General features: G+C 36.8%; 1 protein-coding gene across 1 annotated transcript in view; it reads right to left on the reverse strand.

Annotated features, from left to right (window-relative positions):
* SLC13A1 (solute carrier family 13 member 1) overlaps positions 1-24,480 on the reverse strand; it is a 104,728-nt gene that overhangs the window by 7,797 nt on the left and 72,451 nt on the right. Inside the window, exons 13-15 of the mRNA XM_061414562.1 lie at positions 23,081-23,242; positions 21,185-21,322; positions 19,380-19,536 (exon numbers count right to left, since the gene is read on the reverse strand). Coding sequence (XP_061270546.1) covers positions 19,399-19,536; positions 21,185-21,322; positions 23,081-23,242 — 438 coding nt within the window. The 3' untranslated portion in view covers positions 19,380-19,398. The remainder of the gene's footprint in view (positions 1-19,379; positions 19,537-21,184; positions 21,323-23,080; positions 23,243-24,480) is intronic.

Genomic DNA, 24,480 nt, shown 5'->3' on the forward strand with positions numbered 1-24,480 from the left:
CTATTCAACGAACCTCTTTTCAGTCAGAAAAAGCATAGGCAATCTGAACATGAACAGAAATCTGAGTAAGAAAAATCAATGCTACATGCCATCTCCCAGGAAGAACAGATGGAATGACAGTTTTTAGCCATGTTGAGATGAGCAAAGGGAGATGTGTGCTGATTATGGTGAATTGGTGGAATGTTGTATGGAATTTCACATAAAGAGTAGCTCAGCTGAAAAGTGTTTGTTCTGCTGATAATGACATCAGTAACATAAAACCAGCATGAAACCTATAGGAATAAAACTGTAGAGGCTGATTAAAGTGCATAAAATGAGATCTGAACAAATATAGTACAAAAGAAAATGCATATTGAATATAATCACAGATCAGATAGGAGCAATAAATGCTGAGAGCATAAACCTGTTTCTGGCAAGTAACATATAGAACATATATAACACACACAACCACATAATATGCAATTCAAGTTGTATTAAAATTTATTAGAAGTGTTTTTAAAATTTCTAAATATGGAGTTATTTTGAATTACCTCTTTGTTATTAGCTACTTATTTTATGGCCTTGTGGTTAGAATACACTGTCTAAAATTAATTTTTTGTAATTTGTTCAAATTTGTTTTGTGAACTAGCTTATGATCAATCAATTCATAAAAACAAAAAAGAGAGCTAGAGTGTAGGTACAAATACCGTAGACAAAATAACAAGGATAATGTTAAAAACTTTATTCCAATAATTTTGAAAACTAAAGCAAAAGTCACTCATAACAAACTTTTAAAAATTTGATTTGATTTATAACATTAAAACATCCCTGTACCTACCACATAGATTCTACCATTAATGTTTTAGTCCACTTGCTTTATATTAACTGGAAATCTTATTGGATAGAAGGGTGAACAGACATATGTGGTAAGGCAAGTAGACTAAAACATTAACGGTAGAATCTATGTGGTAGGTACAGGGATGTTCACTAAAACTCTTTCAGCTTTGCTATTTATTTGGCAATTTTCATAATAAAATTTTGGAAGAAAATTCTAAATATGTAGTAAATTTTTCTGATTCTTAGAAGAATGACAGTCAATCTATGTTTAATATAAATGATTCCAGAGAACAGAAAAAGTAGAAAAGATACTCAACTCATGTAATATGAGTAATATAACCTAATAAAATTGGACAAAGATAAAAAGAAAAAATTTATACACTAATTTTATGTTGCTTATGTGAGCATTGCTGTAAGACATAAGAGAATAGCTCTATGGCATTGTGGGCAGGGACGTTTATCTTAAGGAAGTTGCATAGAGTATATCTATAAGGATCAAAAAAGGCGAAAAAGCACCACTGCTAAAGGAAAAAGCACATTTTACTATATTAAAATTGACAATTTCATTCAGAGATAATACACCATGAAAAGCTTTTTAAGTTTCCAACCAGAAGGATTATTATTTAAATAATTATTAGAAATGCTAAAAAGAAATATTAGGAAATTGGGGAAAATACAGTTACAGACAATTCAAAGAACATGAAATCCCAAGGGCTAAAATGTATATGAAAAAATGCTCAGCCTCACAACACATGAGGGAAATGTTAACGTAACATTGAGATAAAATTTCTATGTGAATGGAAAGCATTGAAATGTCTAACAATAAATGTTGACAAAGATGTGAGAGAATAGAAAATTTCATACATGGCTATTGGGAGAATAAATGACTATAGCCACTTTTGAGAGCAACTAGGTGATATCTAGTAAAACTGGACATGTTTACACTCTCAGTTCAGGTCAGTCGCTCAGTCATGTCCGACTCTTTGCGACCCCATGAACCGCAGCACGCCAGGCCTCCCTGTCCATCATCAACTCCCAGAGTCCACCCAAACCCATGTCCATTGAGTTGGTGATCCCATCCAGCCATCTCATCCTCTGTCGTCCCCTTCTCCTCCTGCCCTCGATCCTTCCCAGCATCAGGGTGTTTTCCAATGAGTCAGCTCTTTGCATCAGGTGACCAAAGTATTAGAGTTTCAGGTTAATAGGATAATAGCTTTGCAATATTGCGTTGGTTTTGCCATACATCAACATGAATCAGCCATAGTTATTCATATGCCTTTCTTCTTGAACCTGCCTCCTACCATTCCACCCATCTAGATTATTACAGAGCCTAGTTTGAGTTCCTTGGGTCATAACAGCAAATTCCCATTTGGCTGTCTATTTTGCAACAGTAGTGCATATGTTTCCATATTACTCTCTCCATTCATCCCAGTCTCTTCTTCCTCCCCCACCTCTGTGTTCATAAGTCTGTTCTCTATGTCTGAGTGCTCTGCAAATAGGTTCATCAGTACTGTCTTTCTAGATTCCATATATATGCATTAATATATGATATTTGTTTTCCTCTTTCTGACTTACTTTACTTTGTATAATAGGCTCCAGATTCATCCACTTCATTAGAACTGACTCAAATGACTTCCTTTTTATAGCTGAGTGATAGTCCATTGTATATATGCAGCACAGCTTCTTTATCCATTCATCTGTGGATGGACATTTAGGTTGCTTCCATGTCCTAGTTATTGTAAGTAATGCTGCAATGAACATTGGGGCACATGTGTCTTTCTCACTTTTGGTTCCCTCAGGGTATACACTGAGTAGTGGGATTGCTGGGTCATATGGTAGTTTTATTCCTAGGTTTTGAAGGACTCTTCATACTGGTTTCCATAATGGCTGTATCAATTTACATTCCCACCAACAGAGAAGAGGATTCTCTTTTCTCCATACCCTCTCCAGCATTTATTGTTTGTAGATTTATTGATGATAGCTATTCTGGAAAGTGTGAGGTGATATCTCATTGTAGATTTGATTTGCATTTTTCTATTAATGAGCGATGTAGTTAGGGGGGCTTTAGTTGCTTATTTCTTTGGGGAAAATATATGGAACAAATATTTAAAACAATTTAATTATTAATTAATTAATTAAGTTCTTAAGCTTTAAAATTTGCACAATGGGTCCATGGATGGTGGTTACACTATTGTTGTTAATAGTACTTTTCCATATGTTTGGAGAATTTCATAATTAAAAATTTTGAATAGATAAAATTGATATATATGGAATGTATAACACTACAATGAACATAAGGGTGCATACATCTTTTAGAATTTTGTTCTTTACCTTCCTAACCTTAAATCAGATGATCATACTAAGTACAGGAAAGCCTGGCATGCTGCAGTCCATGGGGTTGCAACGAGTCAAACACGACTGAGTGACAGAACAGCAACAACTTTGACAATAAAAGTAAATGTAAAGAATTTTGATAATATTTAGATAAAACTGTGCAAAAATCTTACTGCACCTTTTACATAAGTCTCTCTTAACCTTACTTCCACACTCAGGCTTCCACAACTCTACTCATATGATCATACCTGGTAATATCTTCAATAAAGTTAACTGATCAATGAATGAAATTTTCATATTAAAGATCTCTATGAGCTCATATTTTCCCCAAAAGAGAAAATGTGGACTAAATGGTCTTTTCCAGAATATCATTGTTGATTTTTAACATTTTTCCCTAAGAAAGACAGTAATATATATTACAGTGATGCATTTTCATGAAGAAATCCTAGAACCCATCACAAGGTCTTGCTTTGGGTTTATGTTTTGTTCAATGGGTTAAATCATCCCACAGCTAATTCTAACCTCTGAGAAACAGGAAACAACTGAGTAAAGGTCCACATAGTCAAGGCTATGGTTTTTCCAGTAGTCATGTCTGGATGTGAGAGCTGGACCATAAAGAAGTCTGTGCATTGAAGAATTGATGCTTTTGAATTGTGGTGTTGGAGGAGACTCTTGAGAGTCCCTTGGACAGCAGCAAGATCAAACCAGTCAAATCTATAGGAAATCAACCCTGAAAATTCGTTGGAAAGACTGATGCTGAAGTTGAAGCTCCAATAGTTTGACCACTTGATGAGAAGACCTGGCTCATTGGAAAAGACCCTGATGCTGAGAAAGATTAAGAGTAGGAGGAGAAGGGGATGACAGAGTTCAAGATGGTTGGATGACATCACCAACTCAATGGACATAAGTTTTAGCAAACTCTAGGAGACAGTGAAGGACAGGGAAGCCTGGCATGGTGCAGTCCATGGGATTGCAGAGAGTCAGACATGACTGAGCGACTCAACAAAAACAAAAGGGAAATAGCTGGTTTTCCAACTCTTCTGAGAATTTTTAAACTTACCTTTACAGGAATTCAGAACAATACTTGGAGAGACAGAGGGTGTGATTAAATTGTCATTTGTTATATATATATATATATATATATATATATATATATATATATATATATATATATTTTATATATATTTTTTAAGAGAGCTGAAAAAAGGGATTATAAATTGTCAACAAGAAAGTACTGAATCTCCTGACTCACAAGCTGACATTTCTTCATGGTGAAGAGTTGGAAGATATACTGGTGATGATTGCTTTGATAATTCTGATATTGTGGCTTTGTCTCTTAGGGGACACTTAATCAGACTCTAATAAAAGTTAACAATATGAAAATTCCTTGAGAACATGCAATTATAGTGTGATGCATCTTTCAATTCACACACTGACATTCTGAGTGCTTTAAAAAGGTACTCCATCAGCCATTCAGATAGTAGAAATGAAAAACAGATGGATTGTAAAGAATAAAAACAGGAAGAGAAAAATGAGGCTCAGTACCACTCTGCATCTGCAGAGTACTGCTTGCATCCCTTCAGTTCACCAAAGCTCAGGGGTAGATGGAAAGTGATGCCTGTACCTCTAGAATCAATCTGTCAACAGCATCTGCCATCCCAATCTCCATCTCCACATTTGCTGTGTTTTTTTAACCATAATTTACTCTTATTAGAGAGAGGCTTTAGAACACTGTAAGAAATATTTACAGCTACTCCACAAAACTCTTAACACTTAGTTAATGCCAAACATCACCAATGCTGAAGAGTTCCTCAAATTACACCTGACCAACTTGTGTTACTAGAAACGCTAAGAATCCTACTGGAACTAAGATCTTTCTTCAAAAAACTTGAGATATAATGCATTTGGAACTGAGATATTAAAAGAACCCAGCTCAGGGAAATAAAAGATGGAAGGCTGTACTTTGTAATTAGCAATTAATAAACAAGGCTGATCATCCAGGAAAACTTCTGCAAACCTTGAAACTTTCTACAGTCTTCATTATGTTTTCTCCATTGATGTAGGCAAAGGACAGGGGTACACTAAATATTTGCATCCTGAGTTGAGGAGGAGATTTTAAAGACACTAGGCACCCTAGGAGAAGGAAATGGCAACCCACTCCATTGTTCTTGCCTGGAGAATCCCAGGGATGGAGGAGCCTGGTGGGCTGCCATCTATGGGGTCGCACAGAATCGGACACGACTGAAGTGACTTAGCAGGCACCCTACTGTCTATGGAATAACATTTTAAATACTCTTAATAGGTATGAGTTTTTCCTTTCTGTCTTGACACTCAAAAACATATATTTTGATTAGGTTTAAAAAGCATTCTCACCACACACACACAACAGGCACATACCCATGCACAAGCAAAGTTAACTACATGAGGTAATAAATGTGCTAATTATCTTGACCTTGGTAATCATTCCACAAAGTATATGAAAATCAACTCATCACACTGTACACTTTAAAAATGTATCTTTTTAAGTTAAGCTTTTTCACCTTGACATAATTACCTTGTCTATATAATGTGTCAAATTGGATAAACTATGCTAGCTTTGTCTTGTCACTAAAATATATCTAAATTTGAAGTCTACTTTAAACTTCTTTGAATACTCTTACTATATCCACAGAACCACCTAACTGCAGATTCAGTATCCATGTTTGGCAAATAGATTCAGAGGCAGCTGCACAAGATGGAATAGCATATTATAGAAACCAGTACTTGATTGTTTAGTTATCATGCCTGCTTTCCATATATGTTTTTTTCAGAATAAACATGAAGGATTGCTAGTTTAGAATACTCTTTCTTGAAAGCTTGCTTTACATTTTGTAGAGTACTTTACTATCAGGTTTTAAAAGGTAAGCTACTAGAAATGTTCAAAAGTGTTTTAGGGAATTGTATAGAGTTTTGTTTTTTTTTTTCTTTGTTTATATTATTTAGTCAAGTGAATATATGAAGATAAAAAAAAAAAAAACAGAGATAGGAGGTAGAATGTAAATCATGGCCAATGAGACTTCTCTTCTTGTGGGAAGACCGAGGTTCTTTACAACCTCACAGTTATGGCTTTTAAAAATAAATGGGGAAGTAAATATAAGTAACACTGGCCTTCAGGAATGTATTAACTGTAAAGCTGGCTTTAACATGAAGTATAAATTATCTAGCACATTAAATCTCAAATACAGCCTCAACCACAGTTGCAGTAATAGAGACTGTCAAGTTCCAGTTCTGAGGATGAATTCTGACCCTTTTCAAACTGTAAGGAGGACCCATGAGTAGGTTCTGTATGAAGGAAGTTCAGGGCATTCCAAAGCAACTTCCCAGATACCTGAGGACAGAACTATTCATACCCAGCAGACCCCCAACTCTGGAAAACAGCCAGTATATCCCAACTCTGACCGGAAGCAATTACTATCCCAGTTGAGATGGAGAATAAAAGTTTATGGAGAGGAATGTCAAGGACTGTAGTAAAAATGACTTCCCAAAACCCTGAGGACTAACCTGACATTATTTATTATTCATTTAACACTTGTTAGATGAACCACAAAAAGTCTTGTTACTGAGAAGATAAAGTATTCCTGTCAGACCATAGCTTCTGTCAGCGACTTGCTGCCTCAAGTTGAACCAACTTTGAGGTTGACTTATTTTTCTAAACAATTTTTCCAAGATTTAAATCTTTACATCCCCTAATTTTTCTTACATAAAACAAGAAACTATATTTGTCCTAAGTTACTTTCAAATATGGCCATGAAATCTTGTGTTCTAAATTAAAATAATAATTTAAAATTATATCATTAGTTCATCTGTCAATGGACATGTAGCTTGCTTGCATGTATTGACCATTGTAAATAGCACTGCCATGAACATTGGGGTGTGTGTATCTTTTCAAATTATGGTTTTCTCCAAATGGATAAAGAAGATGTGGTATATTTATACAATGAAATATGACTCAGGCATAAAAAAGAATGCAAAGATACCATTTGCACAGCATGCATGGACCTATACAATATCATACCAAGTGAAGTAAGACAAAGACAAATATCATATATTATTTGTATGTGGAACTTTTAAAAAATGATACAAATCAACTTACTTACAAAACAGAAATAGATTCATAGACATAGAAAACAATTTTATGGTTACCAAAGGAGAACAATGTGGGAGAGATAAATTAGGATTTGGGGATTACCATATACACTCTACTGGGGCTTCCCAGGTGGCTCAGTGGTAAAGAATCTGCCTGCCAATGCAGGAGATGTGAGTTCGATCCCTGGGTTGGGAAGATCCCCTGGAGGAGGAAATGGCAACCCATTCCAGTATTCCTGCCTGGAAAATTCCATGGACAAAGGAATCTGATGGGCTACAGCCTATGGGATTGCAGAGCATGCATGCATACACACTACTCTATATAAAATAGATAAACAAGGACATACTATGTTTAAGCACTCCCTTAGCCTTAGAGCTTTGTTATACTTTAAACTCTGAGCCTTTACACAGGCAAAATAATAACAGTTTGGCACTCCACTCCAGTACTGTTGCCTGGAAAATCCCATAGGCGGAGGAGCCTGGTAGGCTGCAGTGCATGGGGTCGCTAAGAGTCGGACATGACCGAGTGACTTCACTTTCACTTTTCACTTTCATGCATTGGAGAAGGAAATGGCAACCCATGCCAGTGTTCTTGCCTGGAGAATCCCAGGGATGGGGGAGTCTGGTACGCTGCAGCCCATGGGGTCACACAGAGTCGGACACGACTGAAGCAACTTAGTAGTAGTAGTAGCAGTTATTAAACAAAATCAAGGACCTTTAGTTAGTCCTGAAGGACTATAGGTAGTATTCTGAGCCATACTCTGTGAGCTGTTTTGCAGATACTGAAGCCCCTACCAGGTGGAGAAAGATGAACACATTGTAGCTATGACAGAAGCTTTTCTGTTTCATATAATCTGAGATCAGATCAGATCAGTTGCTCAGTTGTGTCTGACTCTTTGCGACCCCATGAACCACAGCACGCCAGGCCTCCCTGTCCATCACCAACTCTCGGAGTTCACTCAGACTCACGTCCATCGAGTCAGTGATGCCATCCAGCCATCTCATCCTCTGGCGTCCTCTTCTCCTCCTGCCCCCAATCCCTCCCAGCATCAGAGTCTTTTCCAATGAGTCAACTCTTCACATGAGGTGGCCAAAGTACTGGAGTTTCAGCTTTAGCATCATTCCTTCCAAAGAAATCCCAGGGCTGATCTCCTTCAGAATGGACTGGTTGGATCTCCTTGCAGTCCAAGGGACTCTCAAGAGTCTTCTCTAACACCACAGTTCAAAAGCATCAATTCTTCGGCACTCAGCTTTCTTCACAGTCCAACTCTCACATCCATACATGACCACAGGAAAAACCATAGCCTTGACTAGACGAACCTTTGTTGGCAAAGTAATGTCTCTGCTTTTCAATATACTATCTAGGTTGGTCATAACTTTCCTTCCAAGGAGTAAGCCTCTTTTAATTTCATGGCTGCAGTCACCATCTGTAGTGACTTTGGAGTCCAGAAAAATAAAGTCTGACACTGTTTCCACTGTTTCCCCATCTATTTCCCATGAAGTGGTGGGACCAGATGCCATGATCTTCGTTTTCTGAATGTTGAGCTTTAAGCCAACTTTTTCACTCTCCACTTTCACTTTCATCAAGAGGCTTTTGAGTTCCTTTTCACTTTCTGCCATAAGGGTGGTGTCATCTGCATATCTGAGGTTATTGATATTTCTCCCGGCAGTCTTGATTCCAGCTTGTGTTTCTTCCAGTCCAGCGTTTCTCATGATGTACTCTGCATAGAAGTTAAATAAACAGGGTGACAATATACAGCCTTGACAAACTCCTTTTCCTATTTGGAACCAGTCTGTTGTTCCATGTCCAGTTCTAACTGTTGCTTCCTGACCTGCATACAAATTTCTCAAGAGGCAGATCAGGTGTTCTGGTGTTCCCATCTCCTTCAGAATTTCCCACAGTTTATTGTGATCCACACAGTCAAAGGCTTTGGCATAGTCAATAAAGCAGAAATAGATGTTTTTCTGGAACTCTCTTGCTTTTTCCATGATCCAGAGGATGTTGGCAATAATCTGAGAACTGGCCTCAAAAAATGGGAATTAATCCTAGAACTGAAGATTAACTGTACTTGAAACAATCCAGGTGACACTGATCAGACCACCACATTACTGATTTTGAGATGATTCTCAGAGCTGACTATTCTTCTCTGCCCCCTACCTCTGCCAATATACCCTTGCTGCTGCTGCTAAGTCGCTTCAGTCGTGTCCGACTCTGTGCGATCCCATAGATTGCAGCCCACCAGGCTCCCCCATCCCTGGAATTCTCTAAGCTAGAGTACTGGAGTGGGGTGCCATTTCCTTCTCCAATGCATGAAAGTGAAAAGTGAAAGTGAAGTCACTCAGCCGTGTTAGACTCTTAACTACCCCATGGACTGCAGCCTACCAGGCTCCTCCGCCTATGGGATTCTCCAGGCAAGAGTACTGGAGTGGGGTGCCACTGCCTTCTCCGATACACCCTTGAAGTTCCCCTTTAAAAGCTTGCCCTTGAGGTGGCACTAGTGGTAAAGAATCCACCTGCCAATGCAGGAGATGCAACAGTGGATTTGATCCCTGGGTTGGGAAGATACCCTGGGAAGAGGAAATGGCAACCCACTCCAGTATTCTTGCCAAAAGAAACTCAGGGACAGAGGAGCCTGGGAGGCCACCGTCCAGGGTGTCACAAAGAGTCAGACATGACTAAACGTCATGCCACTCACACACATGCTGCCTGAGTGGCAATTGGGAGTTGGTTTTTGGACATGAGTCCACCTTATTCCTTGGTTGCTGGCCTCCAAAATAAAGTAACCTTTCCTTTCTAACACTTATCTCTCAAGTATTGGCTTTTGAGCAGTGAGCAGCTGAACCTGGGTTTAGTAATAGTATTGTACAGGGAACTATAATCAATATTTTATAATAACCTATAAGAGAAAAGAATCTGAGAAAAACACACATGCATATATAACTGAATCACTTTGCTGTATACCTGAAACTAACATCTTGTAAATCAAATATACTTCAATTAAAATAAATATCAAACAATTTAGGATATAAATATTAGGTAGCTATCATAGTATTGAAGTTGAAGAAAAAAGAGTTTCTTATACGTTGCTTTTGTATGTTCTAGACTCATTTCATCTTATAGAAACATTGTATTTTAAGCTAAAAACAAAGGTCTGACCACAGTCCTCAGCTTCACATTTGGACTATTCAAGTGAGTTTAGTCAGTTTTTCTTGACTCGCTCATAAGTGTTGAATAAATCTCAAACTCAACAAATTCAAAATTGCTTTCACAGAAGAACATTTTCTGCCTCCAAATGCCACTTTAGAGGCTCCTTATCTACCGTTTACTCTCTTTTTTAAGATTGCACTGTACACCAGTGATTAAAATTGGAGATTTCAGAACCAGCCAATTAACTTAGTTTGTTCTGATTCCCAGTTTACTAAGGGGGAAAAGGGGATAATTTAAATATGGCTCTTCTAGAGACCTCCACTCTTATCAAGATGCAACATTAGGAAAAGGATTTACTCTTATGCCTGAAACAACTAAGGAAAAGAAAAATTTTATGAAATAACGGTTTTCAGACATTGGCTATCAGGCAAAACGGGACAGTGAGCTCTGAAAGGAAGGAAATAGTTGAGCCCTATGATTGCTTCAACTTATAGCACAGGGAAAGTTTCCAGGCAGCAGCTTAAAGAAGGGGGAATCCAGGCAGAACCTGGTGATGATAACCTGAGTTGAGGAGATGGAGTTGGGAGTCTGGGGAGGACAGGTGGCTATAGTTTGCAGAGCAGAGTATCAGAGAGGAGAGACATGCATAGACAGAAAGCTCTCCAGAAATCCTGTCCCCTATTCTGTTGAATACTGATCAAAGCATATTTGTCAGGAAACTATCTGAAGGTAAAGAAATAATCACTTAAAATTATTAGATGAGGTGACCACAAGGGTTCACACAGTGCTGGGAATAATTCACGCTCCAACCAGAGTGTGTGTGTGTTAGTTGCTCAGTTGTGTCTGATGATTTGCGACCTCATGGACTGCAGCCCACCAGGCTCCTCTGTCCATGGAATTCTGCAGGCAAGAATACTGGAGTGTGTTGCCATTCCCTTCTTCAGTAGATCTTCCCAACCCAGGGACTGAACCCGGTTCTCCCGTATTGCAGGCAGATTCTTTACTATCTGAGCTGCCAGGGAAGCCCTCCAATCAGAGTGGAAAACCTCAAAAGTAACAGAGCATCAAGTAAAACACTGAGAAAGATGTTGCCTCCGTAGTGAGGGAAAGGCAGTCCCAGTACAGGTTGTTTTCATCTTACCCAATAAATCTTAAGAGCAAATTGTTTCCAAGTAACTGTACCCCAGAATAACACAATAATATTTATAGAAATAAAAATATACCTTAAACATACCTAGTATTTAACAAAGTAAAATCAATAAGGTCTGGCTCTCAAATGAAAACAAAACAAACAAACCAAAAAAAAAAAAAAAACAGTACCAGGAAGAAAAAGAACAAAACTATGGTTCTTGAATGAGAGGAAAATTAAGCAATAAGAAGCAGCAGAAATGACAGAAATGATAAAATTAGTAGGCAAGAACAGCAAAAGTTATGAAACCTATATTACATATGTTCAAACTTGCCTCATCCAGGGCGAGTTTCATATGCAAGTTTCACAGAATTTAGATAAAAACTGCAAGAAAGGAATAAGCTATGGGATCTAATAAACAAAAACCTAAGTTGACTAAGTTAAACACTGAAATAGAGAAAAAAACACTGAAATGACTAAGTTGACTTGGATTTAGTTAAATTAAGTGTTCTGCTCTAAAGAAAAAATGGAAAGTTGAGAGCTACATTAGAATACTTTGAACGTGCATTTTTATGCTTTTTCAGTACTTTAATTCTAGCTTTTTTCTTAACCCACACATTTGTCGATTTGGTTATTCACCATTTCTTACTGTGTCACACACCTTCAGTGTTGAATTATTTTTCTTTTCCTTTTGATATATGGTTTAGAAGTATCTTCACGAGCCTTGCATGTGGTAAGCTCCCTTAGTTTTTGTTGGTTTGAAAACTTCTTAGTTTTCATTCATTCTTGAAACATAGATTTTTCTAGATATACCATTCTAGGTTGATAGCTCTTTGTTCTAGCTCTTGGAGATTCTTAACTGTTTCCAATTGTTCTTGAGGATGTAGCCTTGGTTTAATTGTCTAACTACAGTTCCTTGGGTGTAGTCTGTCTTCTTTCTCTCTTTATCATCTTTTCTTTCTTTTGGCTATGCCAGGTGGCATATGGGATCTTAGTTCTACTGGGGATCCTAGTTCCCAGATGAGGGATTGAACCTGCTCCCCCTGCAGTGGAAGCATGAGTCTTAACCACTGGACCACCAAGGAAGTCCTTCTTTTCTTTCCTTTGCTGCTGTTGTTGTTCAGTCTCTAAGTCATGTCTGACTCTTTGCAACCCCATTTATTGCAGCACGCCAAGCTTCCCTGTCCTTCACTGTCTCCTGGAGTTTGCTCAAACACTCTTTCTTTTGAGTGTTCTACTATTTCACTATCATGTAGGTGAGGGCATATTTCCTTTCTAAAAATCCTTCTTTGGATTCATTATGCTTTCTAAAAAACTTGATTTGTTTCTTTCATTAATATTGGAAAATTGTCACCCACTATATCTTCAGTGACAGCATTTCTCATATTCTTTTTATTATCTACTCTTGGTGAAGCTCAGTCGTGTCTGACTCTTTGTGACCCCATGGACTGTAGCCTACCAGGATCCTCCAACCATAGGATTTTCCAGGCAAGAGTCCTGAGGTGGGTTGCTGTTTCCTTCTCCAGGGGATCTTCCCAACCCAGGGATCGAACCCGGGTCTCCTGCATTGCAGGCAGATGCGTTACCATCTGAGATCTACTCTTGGAATTATGATTAAATATATTTTACATTCGGAGAAGGCAAGGGCACCCCACTCCAGTACTCTTGCCTGGAAAATCCCATGGATGGAGGAGCCTGGTAGGCTGCAGTCCATGGGGTTGCTAAGAGTCGGACACGACTGAGCGACTTCGCTTTCACTTATCACTTTCATGCACTGGAGAAGGAAATGGCAACCCACTCCAGTGTTCTTGCCTGGAGAATCCCAGGGACGGGGGAGCCTGGTGGCTGCAGTCTATGGGGTCACACAGAGTCAAACACGACTGAAGTGACTTAGCATAGCATAGCATAGCATAGCATATTTTACATTTCTCATTCTAGCTTGCATTTTTAAACTTCCCTTCAGAGTTCTGAATATCTGGGTTGCATTCTAAATAATTTTTTAAAAAATATTTCTTCAATTCACATACTTCCTTTTCTGGTTTGTATAGTGCTATTTAACCTATTCATTAAGTTATTAATTTAAATCATTATACTTTTTCTATCTAAAATTTCTATTTGACAACTTTTCATATCTATCTTGGAGAAGGCAATGGCACCCCACTCCAGTACTCTTGCCTGGAAAATCCCATGGATGGAGGAGCCTGGTAGTCTGCACTCCATGGGGTCGCTAAGAGTTGGACACGACTGAGCGACTTCACTTTCACTTTTCACTTTCATGCGCTGGAGAAGGAAATGGCAACCCACTCCAGTGTTCTTGCCTGGAGAATCCCAGGGACAGAGGGGCCTGGTAGGAGGCCATCTATGGGGTCACACAGAGTCGGACACGACTGAAGCGACTTAGCAGCAGCAGCAGCATATCTATATGGTTACTTTTTGCAGTCTCTTGTTCCTTATTGTATTTGTCTTTTATTGTTACCAAAACAAACTACCACAATGTAGTACTTAAAGCAATACTCATTATTATCTCAGTACTATATAGATTAGCAGATTTTCCAATACAAGTCTCACTGGACTAAATCAAGGTGTTTGCATGGCTGTGACCCTTACTGGAGGCTCTTAAAAGCAATTTATTTCCAAGCTTAGCATGTTGGCTGAATTCAGTTCCATGCAACTGTAGGACAGAGGCTTCTGTCTCCTTGCTGGGTTTTAACGTAGGGTCATTCTCAGTTTCTGAAGACTGACTGCATTCTCTGGTTTGTGACCCTTTTCATCATCAAAGCCAGCAACAGTGTGTGGGGCCGGGGTCGTCCAATTCTCATGTTTCAAATCTCTCTGACTTCCCATTCTGTCTCATCTTACCACCTGACTATTCTGCCTTCCTCTTCTGTTTTTAGGAGGCTCATATAATCACACTGAGCCCTCCTCAATAAGATTACATGGAATGAGATGGTTGGATGGCTGGATGGCATCACTGATTCAATGGACATTAACTTGGGTAAACTCTGGGAGATGGTGAGGGACAGAAAAGCCTTAGGTGCTGCAGTCCTTGGGGTTGCAAAGAATTGGACACAACTTGGTGACTGAACAACAACAATCTAAGATAATCTCCCTATTTTAAAGTCATCTGATTAATAAGCTTAACTACATCTGCAAATGGCTCAGTGGTAAAGAATCTGCCTGCAGGAGATGCGGGTTTCATCCCTGGGTTGGGAAGATCCCCTGGAGAAGGAAATGGCTACCCACTCCAATATTCTTGTATGGGAAATCCCATGGACAGAGGAGCCTGAAGGGCTACAGTCTATGGTATCAGAAAGAGTCGGACACAATTTAGCGACTAAACCACCACCACCCACATCTGCAAAATCCCTTTATATTAGTACATAAATTAATATTTGACTGAATAATTAGGAGACAGAAATCTTAAGAGGACATTTTTAGAATTCTGCTTACCATACTTATAATATATATCCAAGACCCTCTTTTATATTTTCAAACATTATGCATCTTCACTTTATGTTCTTTATTTGGTGATTAGAATATATGCTGTCTTTGCACTTTGGATTCTATTTCTTTTGTTTATGTTATTTCTTGTACAAAACACTTTATGTCTTGGCAGAATTTATGAGTTTTGATGATAAACCAAAAAGTTCTTTGAGCTTCAAGTTGAAAAAAAGTGTTCCTTTTATTTTTTTTGCCAGGTATACTGGGAATACTATCAACCTAGGATTGCTTTAAAATGCAAATTCAGGTTGAAGTCTCCTATACAACACTGATACTCAGACTTTAGGCCCCTAACCTGCGTGGTTATACATTTTCAAAGGAGATTTTACTGCTTCCCAAGTGCATAGGCCAAAACATTTAAATTTCCTTATGCTTCCTTCTATAAAGTAGGTTTGTTTGGTTTTTTTCTCATTTTCACTGAGACGATATCCTATCTTCACGTAATTTTCCATTTAACCCCTAACTTGCTTGGGTCTTAGTTTGGTCTCCCATCCCTTGTACCCTGTATACTTATTCAAAGAAAATTTCAAGATCTCTAGGGATTAGCAGTTTCTGTCTTCAGTCCTTGCTTAAGTATCTGGATTTTTGCTGGTTCTTTAAATCAAACTTCTCTCTTAAGGACTTCTATTATTATTATTATTTTGCTGACACAGTAATGCATTTTATAAAATATTTATTATTATTTGCTCTTAAGAAGATCTTCCCCACCTCTGTCTTCCAACACACCATACTGTCACTAAGAAAAGTCCTTTTCTTTCTTTCTTTCTATAAAACCCCATGTCTTTTTCTTTCTAGACAAATGAAAGTCCTCATATTTGGAAAAAACTTTCAATTTCTACTTTATTTTTGTGCTGTTTTTAGTGTTTATTCATGGACTAGTCTGATCTTGCTCTGTACTGGGGACCTTTATTTTTGATATTTGCATGCCTTAAAATTTACCTCATATATTATTACTTTGCCTAAAGTACTTCATATGGGAATAAGATAGCTGATGCTGCCCTGGGGTAACAATTTAAACTATTTTTATTTGTATATTATGTCACAGTAATAAAACTGACCATTTGTTTGAGTTTACTTTTTCATTGCTAGTACAATCCTCTCCCTTCTAAAAATAAAAATGCTTAACTGGGAAAAATCCACACATAAGTAAAGATAATAGTCATGCATTAACTAAATCAAAAATACTTTGGAACAAAAGTGTCATCACCAAGAATCACATACACAATGGAGTATTACTCAGCTATAAGAAAGAATGAATTTGAGTCAGTTCTAATGAAGGGGATAAAACTGGAGCCTATTATGCAGAGTGAAGTAAGTCAGCAAGAAAAACACCAATACAGTATATTAACGCATATATATGGAATTTAGAAAGGTGGTAGTGATAACCCCATATGCAAGACAGCAAGAGACACAGATGTAAAGAACAGACTTCTGAACTCTGTGGGAGAAGGCGAGGGTGGGATGATTGGAGAGAATAGCATTGAAACATGTATATTACCATATGTGAAATAGATGATCAGTCCAAGTTCAATGCATGAAACAGGGCACTCAAAGCTGGTGCAGTGGGACAACCCTGAGAGATGGGATGGGAAGGAAAGTGGGAGTGGGGTTCAGGATGCGGGACACATGTACACCCCTGGCTGATTCATGTCAATGTATGGAAAAAACCACCACGATATTGTAAAGTAATTAGCCTCCAATTAAAATAAATAAGTTAATTTTTAAAAAATCTTATTAAATATTTAGTCATGGCAAAGATATAATAAAAAATCTTGATAGATTATGTATATATATGTATATATCTTGATATATAATAACATAGTACACATGTCCAGACACAATTAGTGTGCCATGATATTGTTTTATCAAGTTTTGCTAATAAATTCAGTGCATAAAACTGGTTAAAAGTTACCTTCCCATCTCCTAGGCCGAAAAAGGAGAGAACCAAGACTCGGAGACCTGGCAGGATGAAAACAGTGCACACATTTGAAAGGAAGGAAATCTGAATTCTGGGTGCTGATATGTTACAGTGGCAGTTGAGGTAAGCAAAGGAAACACGTGTGTCTGGGAGCCCTCCAAGCACTTGCAGAAACAGACAGTAAACAGGCATTTAGTGAAATTGCCCCTATTATCTAGACAAGATCCAAACCCTGAGAAAGATACAGAGATTTAAAGTGACAAAGATTTCTAGTTAACCTCTAAGTAAAGCTCAAGAAAATAACAAAAATGATATCTATTTTTGAGTGGGAGGACAAAGATTTGTTTGATCATCTGTTTGGGCTGTCAGTTGGAAACTTTCAAAGACAGTGCATACCTCTCAAACTAAAAGAGCTTGAGAACTTTGATATAAATGGGACAAATGTGAAATGGATGAGTTAAGTCATTTCTGATATATCAACTAGACATAAAGATGTAACAAGAGAACCATATGGCTCACTTAAACAGATTTTGACTAAGTATCATTTTTCTTGTACTCAGCTGGCAGCTGTTGGAAGTAATTCATTAAAATGACTCAAGCTGAAATGTTTATATTATTTTCTTGAAAGCAAAATGTACTCATTATAATTTGAAAAGTCGTTTCATTTCTTCATAATGAAAATTTATTCGTCATATAATTCAACAGTGATAAATTGAATGACTAGCAAAAGGCAGAAAAGTAATAAATACTGTGGATCGTAAATAAATGTGCAACATATGATAAGGGAACAAATAAATAGGGTAAACAGAGATGATACACACAAAGCAGTAATATTATATTGTAATGATTAAATGGACACATTTTTTATTGAAAAAATTATAAATTTTGCATTGACTAATAAAAAATAATTAACATGAATTTTGAATTTTATATATGTATAAAATTATATATAATTTTTTAAAAATGTATAACTTAAAAGACCCTCTTTATCATATTTAATTTTCAAGAATAACTATAAATAATGTTATTTATACACACACAAAAAACAAACCATTTCTGAGGACTACTTTGAAAATTAAAGAAGCTATTAAAGGTGTGTTTTAACCTTGTCTTCTATTTTATTTTAACATGAGAATTGTTCTGTTTTAATTTTTCCATATTTTCCTAACTGTACACATTTCTTTTGCCTTTGTGAATTGTTTCCCTTTAGTTTAATTTTAGAATGCCAATAGACCTTGATCTTTCATATGCCGAATGCTAGGAGACTATTTTCTTCTTACTTTTGTTTAAATGTTCAGTTCTTTTTCCATTTTGGTTTCCCCATAGATAACTTATTTTTCTCTTTTGTGAATATATCAACAGTTTCAACTTTTATTCTTTAATTTTCCTCTGGTATTTCTTTTCAATATTGATGTAATGGATTGGAATTATATGACTTTTTTCTAAACTTGTAGAAACAGTGATAATTCATGTAAATTTCTGAATCTTTTTGTTTTTACGTATGACATTACGTAGCTATGAAATAGGGCAGACAGACTGAAACCCACAATCACAGAAAACTATGAAATAAAATAAAGGCTTAAGCAAAACTGCTACACTAATAGACAAATGTGTTAATAGTTTTATACTGGTTAGCTTTCTTTTCTAACTATACTGTGCTAATGGTGGGAATCATAGCAAGCCTTAGCCGTAGAGCAACAAAATGCATTTCTCAGTGCACTGAGATCATACAACTATGAACCATAAAGTCAAGTGGAAATTCTTATCTGTTTTCTGTTGTTTAGTGGGTTCAGTTATATATATATATATATATATATATATATATATATATATATATATATATATATATTTACTTTCAATTGTTATACTACATGGCTATATCAAAAGTAATCTGATTGGAATATTTTTTAGATGATGGGATGTACACCTTATTTAAATTTAACTTTTCTTTTGCACCACTAGATAACCGCAGCTTTGATTTTTTTTTTTTCAGGAAATTCCCTTGGACAACACTATAGACCACTACAGAAATGATTTATACAAGTACCTAATTAACTTGTATATTTTATTTCCTATTTCTAGCTTCATGGAAAGTTTTTGAAATAATAAATGGACATCTGAAATGTTACACTGAACCCAAAGTGTAAGATGGAGCAAATGACCTCATTTCTTTGAAGGTCAAGTTATAAATTATTCTTGTGATGAAGTAGGATGCATATGGTCCTTAAGCGAAATCTCAACTGAAGGCTTCTTGATGAAGGCACATAGATGCTCTTGGTTGCATCTTAAAACAGATTTTTTGGTGTTCACTGGAACTATAGCAACTACACCAGGACTGATTTAAGAATCATCAATTTTCTAGAGCCAAAGTTTGCAGTGAAGGCTTTTTAGTGGTTTCCAAAACTCACCACAGAATAGTCATGCTTGTCATGGCGTTGTCTCATTACTAATTGGAGGAGCCCAGGAAGGATAAGTGTGGAGGTCAAACATAGGTACAATCCAGGTAAACATGCCAAGCATCACCACAGCAACACCCACAATATTAACGCCAAGTCCAGCTTTAACCTTGAATATGAAAGAGCTTGAATGTTAGTCTCAAAAAAACTAAAACAAAACAAAACAAATTGGGAGAATTGGAATACTGTTGCAGAAGGCATATGCAGATTTACATGCATCTTAAGTGACTGGTATCAATTATTTGTTTCATAAGACAAGTCCTTCCATTTATGCCAAAAAAGAATCTGTTCCCAACTAAATGTCATTTAGTTGGACAGCATCAGAGAAGTTTCTTTTAGGAATGTACTGAAGTCATTACAATTAGAGAAAAATCCCTTAAAAAATCTGCCAATTCAGGTCAAATCAAGATTTGAGTTTTGTGGTTTGGTATTTCAGTGAATATGTTTCTGGTCACTATATGAAAACTGAATCCTTCATATTCATTTCAGGATTCTCTTACCAGAGATCTAATATTTCTTCTACTCATCTTTCTCAAAGTTCCCCTTCTTCTAGCTCTGATGTCATTATTCTGGTATCCACTAAACCATCTCAAATTGCAGATATTGGCCAACTCCTGCCCATAAACTGCTTTGTAAACCAAGTTTCCTGGGACCACAATTTTGACCATTTGTGTACATGCTTTTGTTGGCTACTTTTATGATGCAGTAGTTGTTACAGAGACCCTCTATGGCCCAGAGTCTCAAATATTTACTCCCTGGATATTTACAGAGAAAGCTTGCCTATCTCAGCATTCTCTGAAGCCCCAAGGCAAAATAGGATGCCTAGCAATGAATATTATAGAGTTTCTGTCCATGCAAGCCACTCATTTATTTTAGAATCTTGTTTTTTTTTTTTTTTAATTCACAAACCTAGCACATTGTTTATATTGTATATTATGCACATTTTTAAGCCCAAAGTAAATTATGTGACTTCTGCATAGAGGCATTTACAGAATTTTTATGTTACAGGGGCTTAGGAACAGCAATCTGTGTAGAAGGAAGGAACTGGGGCTTAACTTGGAACTGCATTTGCACAGCAGGCTCACTGAAGAGCCTTTAGTTATATTCTTGCTTGGTTTGGTTCAGAAGTGGGTGATCAAGTTTGAGAGAAGACCAAGATATTCTCAAACTAGTTCTTCACTACCATGACTTTTGTATTTGGCAAAATGTGCACATTTTGTCACTTACATTTTCTATTATTCCTTGCTATGCTAATTTCACTTCATTTCATATTATTTCAGGTGTCACTATTAGAATCAGAAAAAGAAAGATGACTTTCCATCAGTCAGACACTAAGCCCAACATTTTATTCAGAGCAAATGTCAGTTGTGTAAATATTTGTGATAGAAAACCATAGTGCTTGATTGCTAAATTTCATTAACCCTACTTCTATTTGGCCAGGTCAAGTTGGATCCTGATCTTGACAAGCCCTAAGCTTAAACCATTGTGTTGAGTATATTCTATGCTCTCTTCCTCTTCCAGTGTATTACTGGGGCATTCAATATCTCTGTATTTGTGACTGTAAATATTAATGGCATGTTTGTTCCAGGTTATCACTCTTAAAAACAATTCTAGGGCCAGTCACATGCACTCACATTCAAAGCAGGACTCAAACTATACATTTCCTAGCAGTTGATTAGTTTATAAAAGGATAGAAAACCCAAGACATCACAAAATAATGTCTACTGGACCTGATAGCATTCTTTCAGTTCACTCACCATGTCCATAACTTTTAGATGGCCATATGAAAAAACAATAGCATTGGGTGGGTTTGCTACTGGTAGGAGGAATGCAAATGAGGTACACAGAGTAGAAGGTAACAAAATATAAAGAGGGTTGATGTGAATGGCTTCAGCCTGTTGGAAGAGATAAAAAGGAGTCTAAGTAAAATTTTGAGATAGGCATCAAAATGAGCAAAATTATTATAATAAATTTTCCAGAAGCAAGTTGAAATATAAAGACAAAATTATACACATAATTAAACTTTTTAAAAATTTTTAGAAAATGTATCTTCTTTTGGTTGTTTATATGGTGATTGATATCCATTTAAGCATTGTAACTCAGTTCATTAAGAAAGTGAAGTATCATTTATTTCAGAAACAAAATGAAAACAGCAACTGTTTATCTAGTGCTAAGTGCCATGCTGTTTATATATGTTACTACATAATATGTAAGTATTTATATATGAAAGTGAAAGTTGCTCAGTCATGTCCGACTCTTTGTGACCCTCCATGAAATTCTCCAGGCCAGAATACCAGAATACTGGAGTGGGTAGCCTATCCCTTCTCCAGGGGATCTTCCCAACCCAGGAATTGAACTGGGGTCTCCTGCATTGTAGGCAGATTCTTTACCAACTGAGCTACCAGGGAATCTCAAATATATGTGTGTATATATATATATATATACAGTTATATTATATATTTATATATAATATATTATTTATAATATATTAAAGTTATATTATATATTTATATATACATATAAAGTTTAATGGTATATAATGTATAGCATAATATAATAACTTCATATATTTGTAAATACAACTTAATTTTCACTACGGCCTTAAGAGATGATAATTATAGCCCCAAATAGCAGATGAAGAACCTGAGGTCCACAGAGGCTAAAGTAATCTGTAAAGTAAACAGATCCAAAAACATAGCTGGCAAGCAATTAGAGCTTAGTAGGCTCTCAGGTTCCTTTGGCTCCAAAGTTTCTCATCATTCCATTAACTTACTGCCTCTGTGAGTTATATAATTTAAAATTTACTCAGGGATCATCACAGAAGAGTTACTACTATTCTTAATTATTTAACTGCTCCCTGTTGAGAAATAAAGCCCTGAAAAATTCCAAATTGTATTTCACTAACATTCACCTGCCTGCATTTCTTTTCTAATCGGAAGCCACTCGAGAATGCCAATGTCTGCACCTTGAGCTGGTAGCAGAACTACTCCAGAAGGGCAATCTTTCTGCATCTGAAGTGTTTTCCTTTTACCAAAATCATCTGCCCAGGGAAGAAAAACATTTTGGTTGAAGCTATTTCTCGTAATTGCCATCTAGTTGTGGAGAAGAGAGACAGTTTTCCCCTCTCTCTCTTTGCAAATCTGCTTCTTACTTATCTTTTAACATTTTTCTTAGGCTGTACAGAGCTGTGTCAGAGACATTCAAGCTTGAAGCCCGAGGTGTAAACCTGGCTTTTTATTCCCTTGCAAATCACTTATATCAAGTGCTTCTCAAAACATCAAGACATCTTCTGGAGGGAGAAGTATCAGTGTTAGAGATCTAAATATGAAAGTTGTCAGGAAGCACTGAATCCCAAAATCTTCTAGAGCTGGAAAGGGTCTGGGTTGACCCTCCCATTTATCTGTAAAGGAAAACTATCGTCAGAAAGAAGGTAGAGGGTTCTCTTAAGATTCTGCTGCTTGAACATGGAAGAAAAGAGTTCTCCTGAGTTGAGGTCTCCTGAGAAAATACCAATGTGAATAAGGACCACCTTGTAAGTTCCCTATGGGGAACAATTCAGGCCCCAAATGATTCTACACCACAATATGAGAACACACAAAGTAGAACACTATTCTTTCAATGAAGAGAGTAAATAGGATAAATGAAATACTCACCAATGGAGATAGTATTGGAAGAAGAAGGGTAATGGTAGCTGGATTGCTGGCTACCTCTGTTAAAGATGTGACGAGCAGAGAAGATATCAGAATTATTAGCCAGACTGGTAATGAACCTAGAGGAGATAATTTATTTCCTATCCACTTAGATAGTCCTGACTCCTAAAAAAGAAATTTGCAATATGTGTTATTCATTAATAATTCATTTAATCAGACAATTTAAATATATTAAAAAGCATTATTTGACCTAAGGACTCTGTTTCTAAATTATCATTTTAATCTTTCATATTTTCCTCTGGTTTGTTAGATCTGGGTGACTATGACATTGTGAAGTTCTTAGTTATTCTTATTTTAACACCACTAACAAGCTTTAGGAAGTTTGGATTGTCTTCCCCCATTTTTTTCAGTTAAGTTTTAATTCTATCTAATTACTATATATGGGTATAAAAAGCCATGTAGTACTACAGGCCTTTAAGAAAAGGAGCATCTTTTCTGGTCTTCCTCTTCCCACGTTTAAGCTGTGTTCCTCAGAGGCAACAACTTTCATTCACATTAGCTATTTATTCCTACGTTTATGTTTATGATAGCTATTTTACAAAATTCTACTTTTTCATATTTCTAAATTTTCAAATTTAGACATTATTTGGAGCAAGCATGCTGGCTCAGTTGTGTCTGACTCTTTGCAACTGCTTGGACTATAGCCTGACAGGCTCCTTTGCCTGCGGAATTTTCCAGGCAAGAACACTACAGCAGGCTGCCATTTCCTACTCCAAGGGATCTTCTTGACCCAGGGATGAAACACTGATGTTCTAATACGTACACGAAAATTCAGTTTTCTAAAACCTTCCATCATACATACATTTCCTGTCCCTGTTCCCCTTTCCCTTAAATTCATATATCAACATTTTAGGTTAAGTCAATATTTAAATGTTGCCATTATGATCGTATGAATATGGTTCACAACTGAGCCACTTAGTGTACTGTGATTTCTTTAGCTGTTTTGTTTTAGCTTTTGTTTGTTTTTCCAAGAAATGATTTCCCTATTCTTCTGCTTGCTTAGTTTTTTAAGCACCCATCACTAATCCTCCAGTACACTTTCCAGTAAAAGCAGAAAACTCTTCACAAGTAGATAGACATTTCGGGTAATTGTTCTTTTTCATTTTCCCTAATGGAGATGTCGATTTTGGAATATTTCCTCCTCTTGCTACACTGGGACTAGTTGCTCTTTAGATCTACTTTACTGTTATAAAGAGACTTCTATTCACTACATTACTTATGGATCCCCTTCACCTCTTTGTGCTATGGGAATCCTGTCTTGTTAACTTCTTTGTGTTGATGGCCCACAGGACCACATCTTTTGTAACTTCCTGATAATTGGTGCCTGGAAAGTAAATTTCTTT

This window comes from Bos javanicus, chromosome 4 (assembly GCF_032452875.1).
Source record: "Bos javanicus breed banteng chromosome 4, ARS-OSU_banteng_1.0, whole genome shotgun sequence".
In the NCBI taxonomy this organism is placed as follows: domain Eukaryota; kingdom Metazoa; phylum Chordata; class Mammalia; order Artiodactyla; family Bovidae; genus Bos; species Bos javanicus.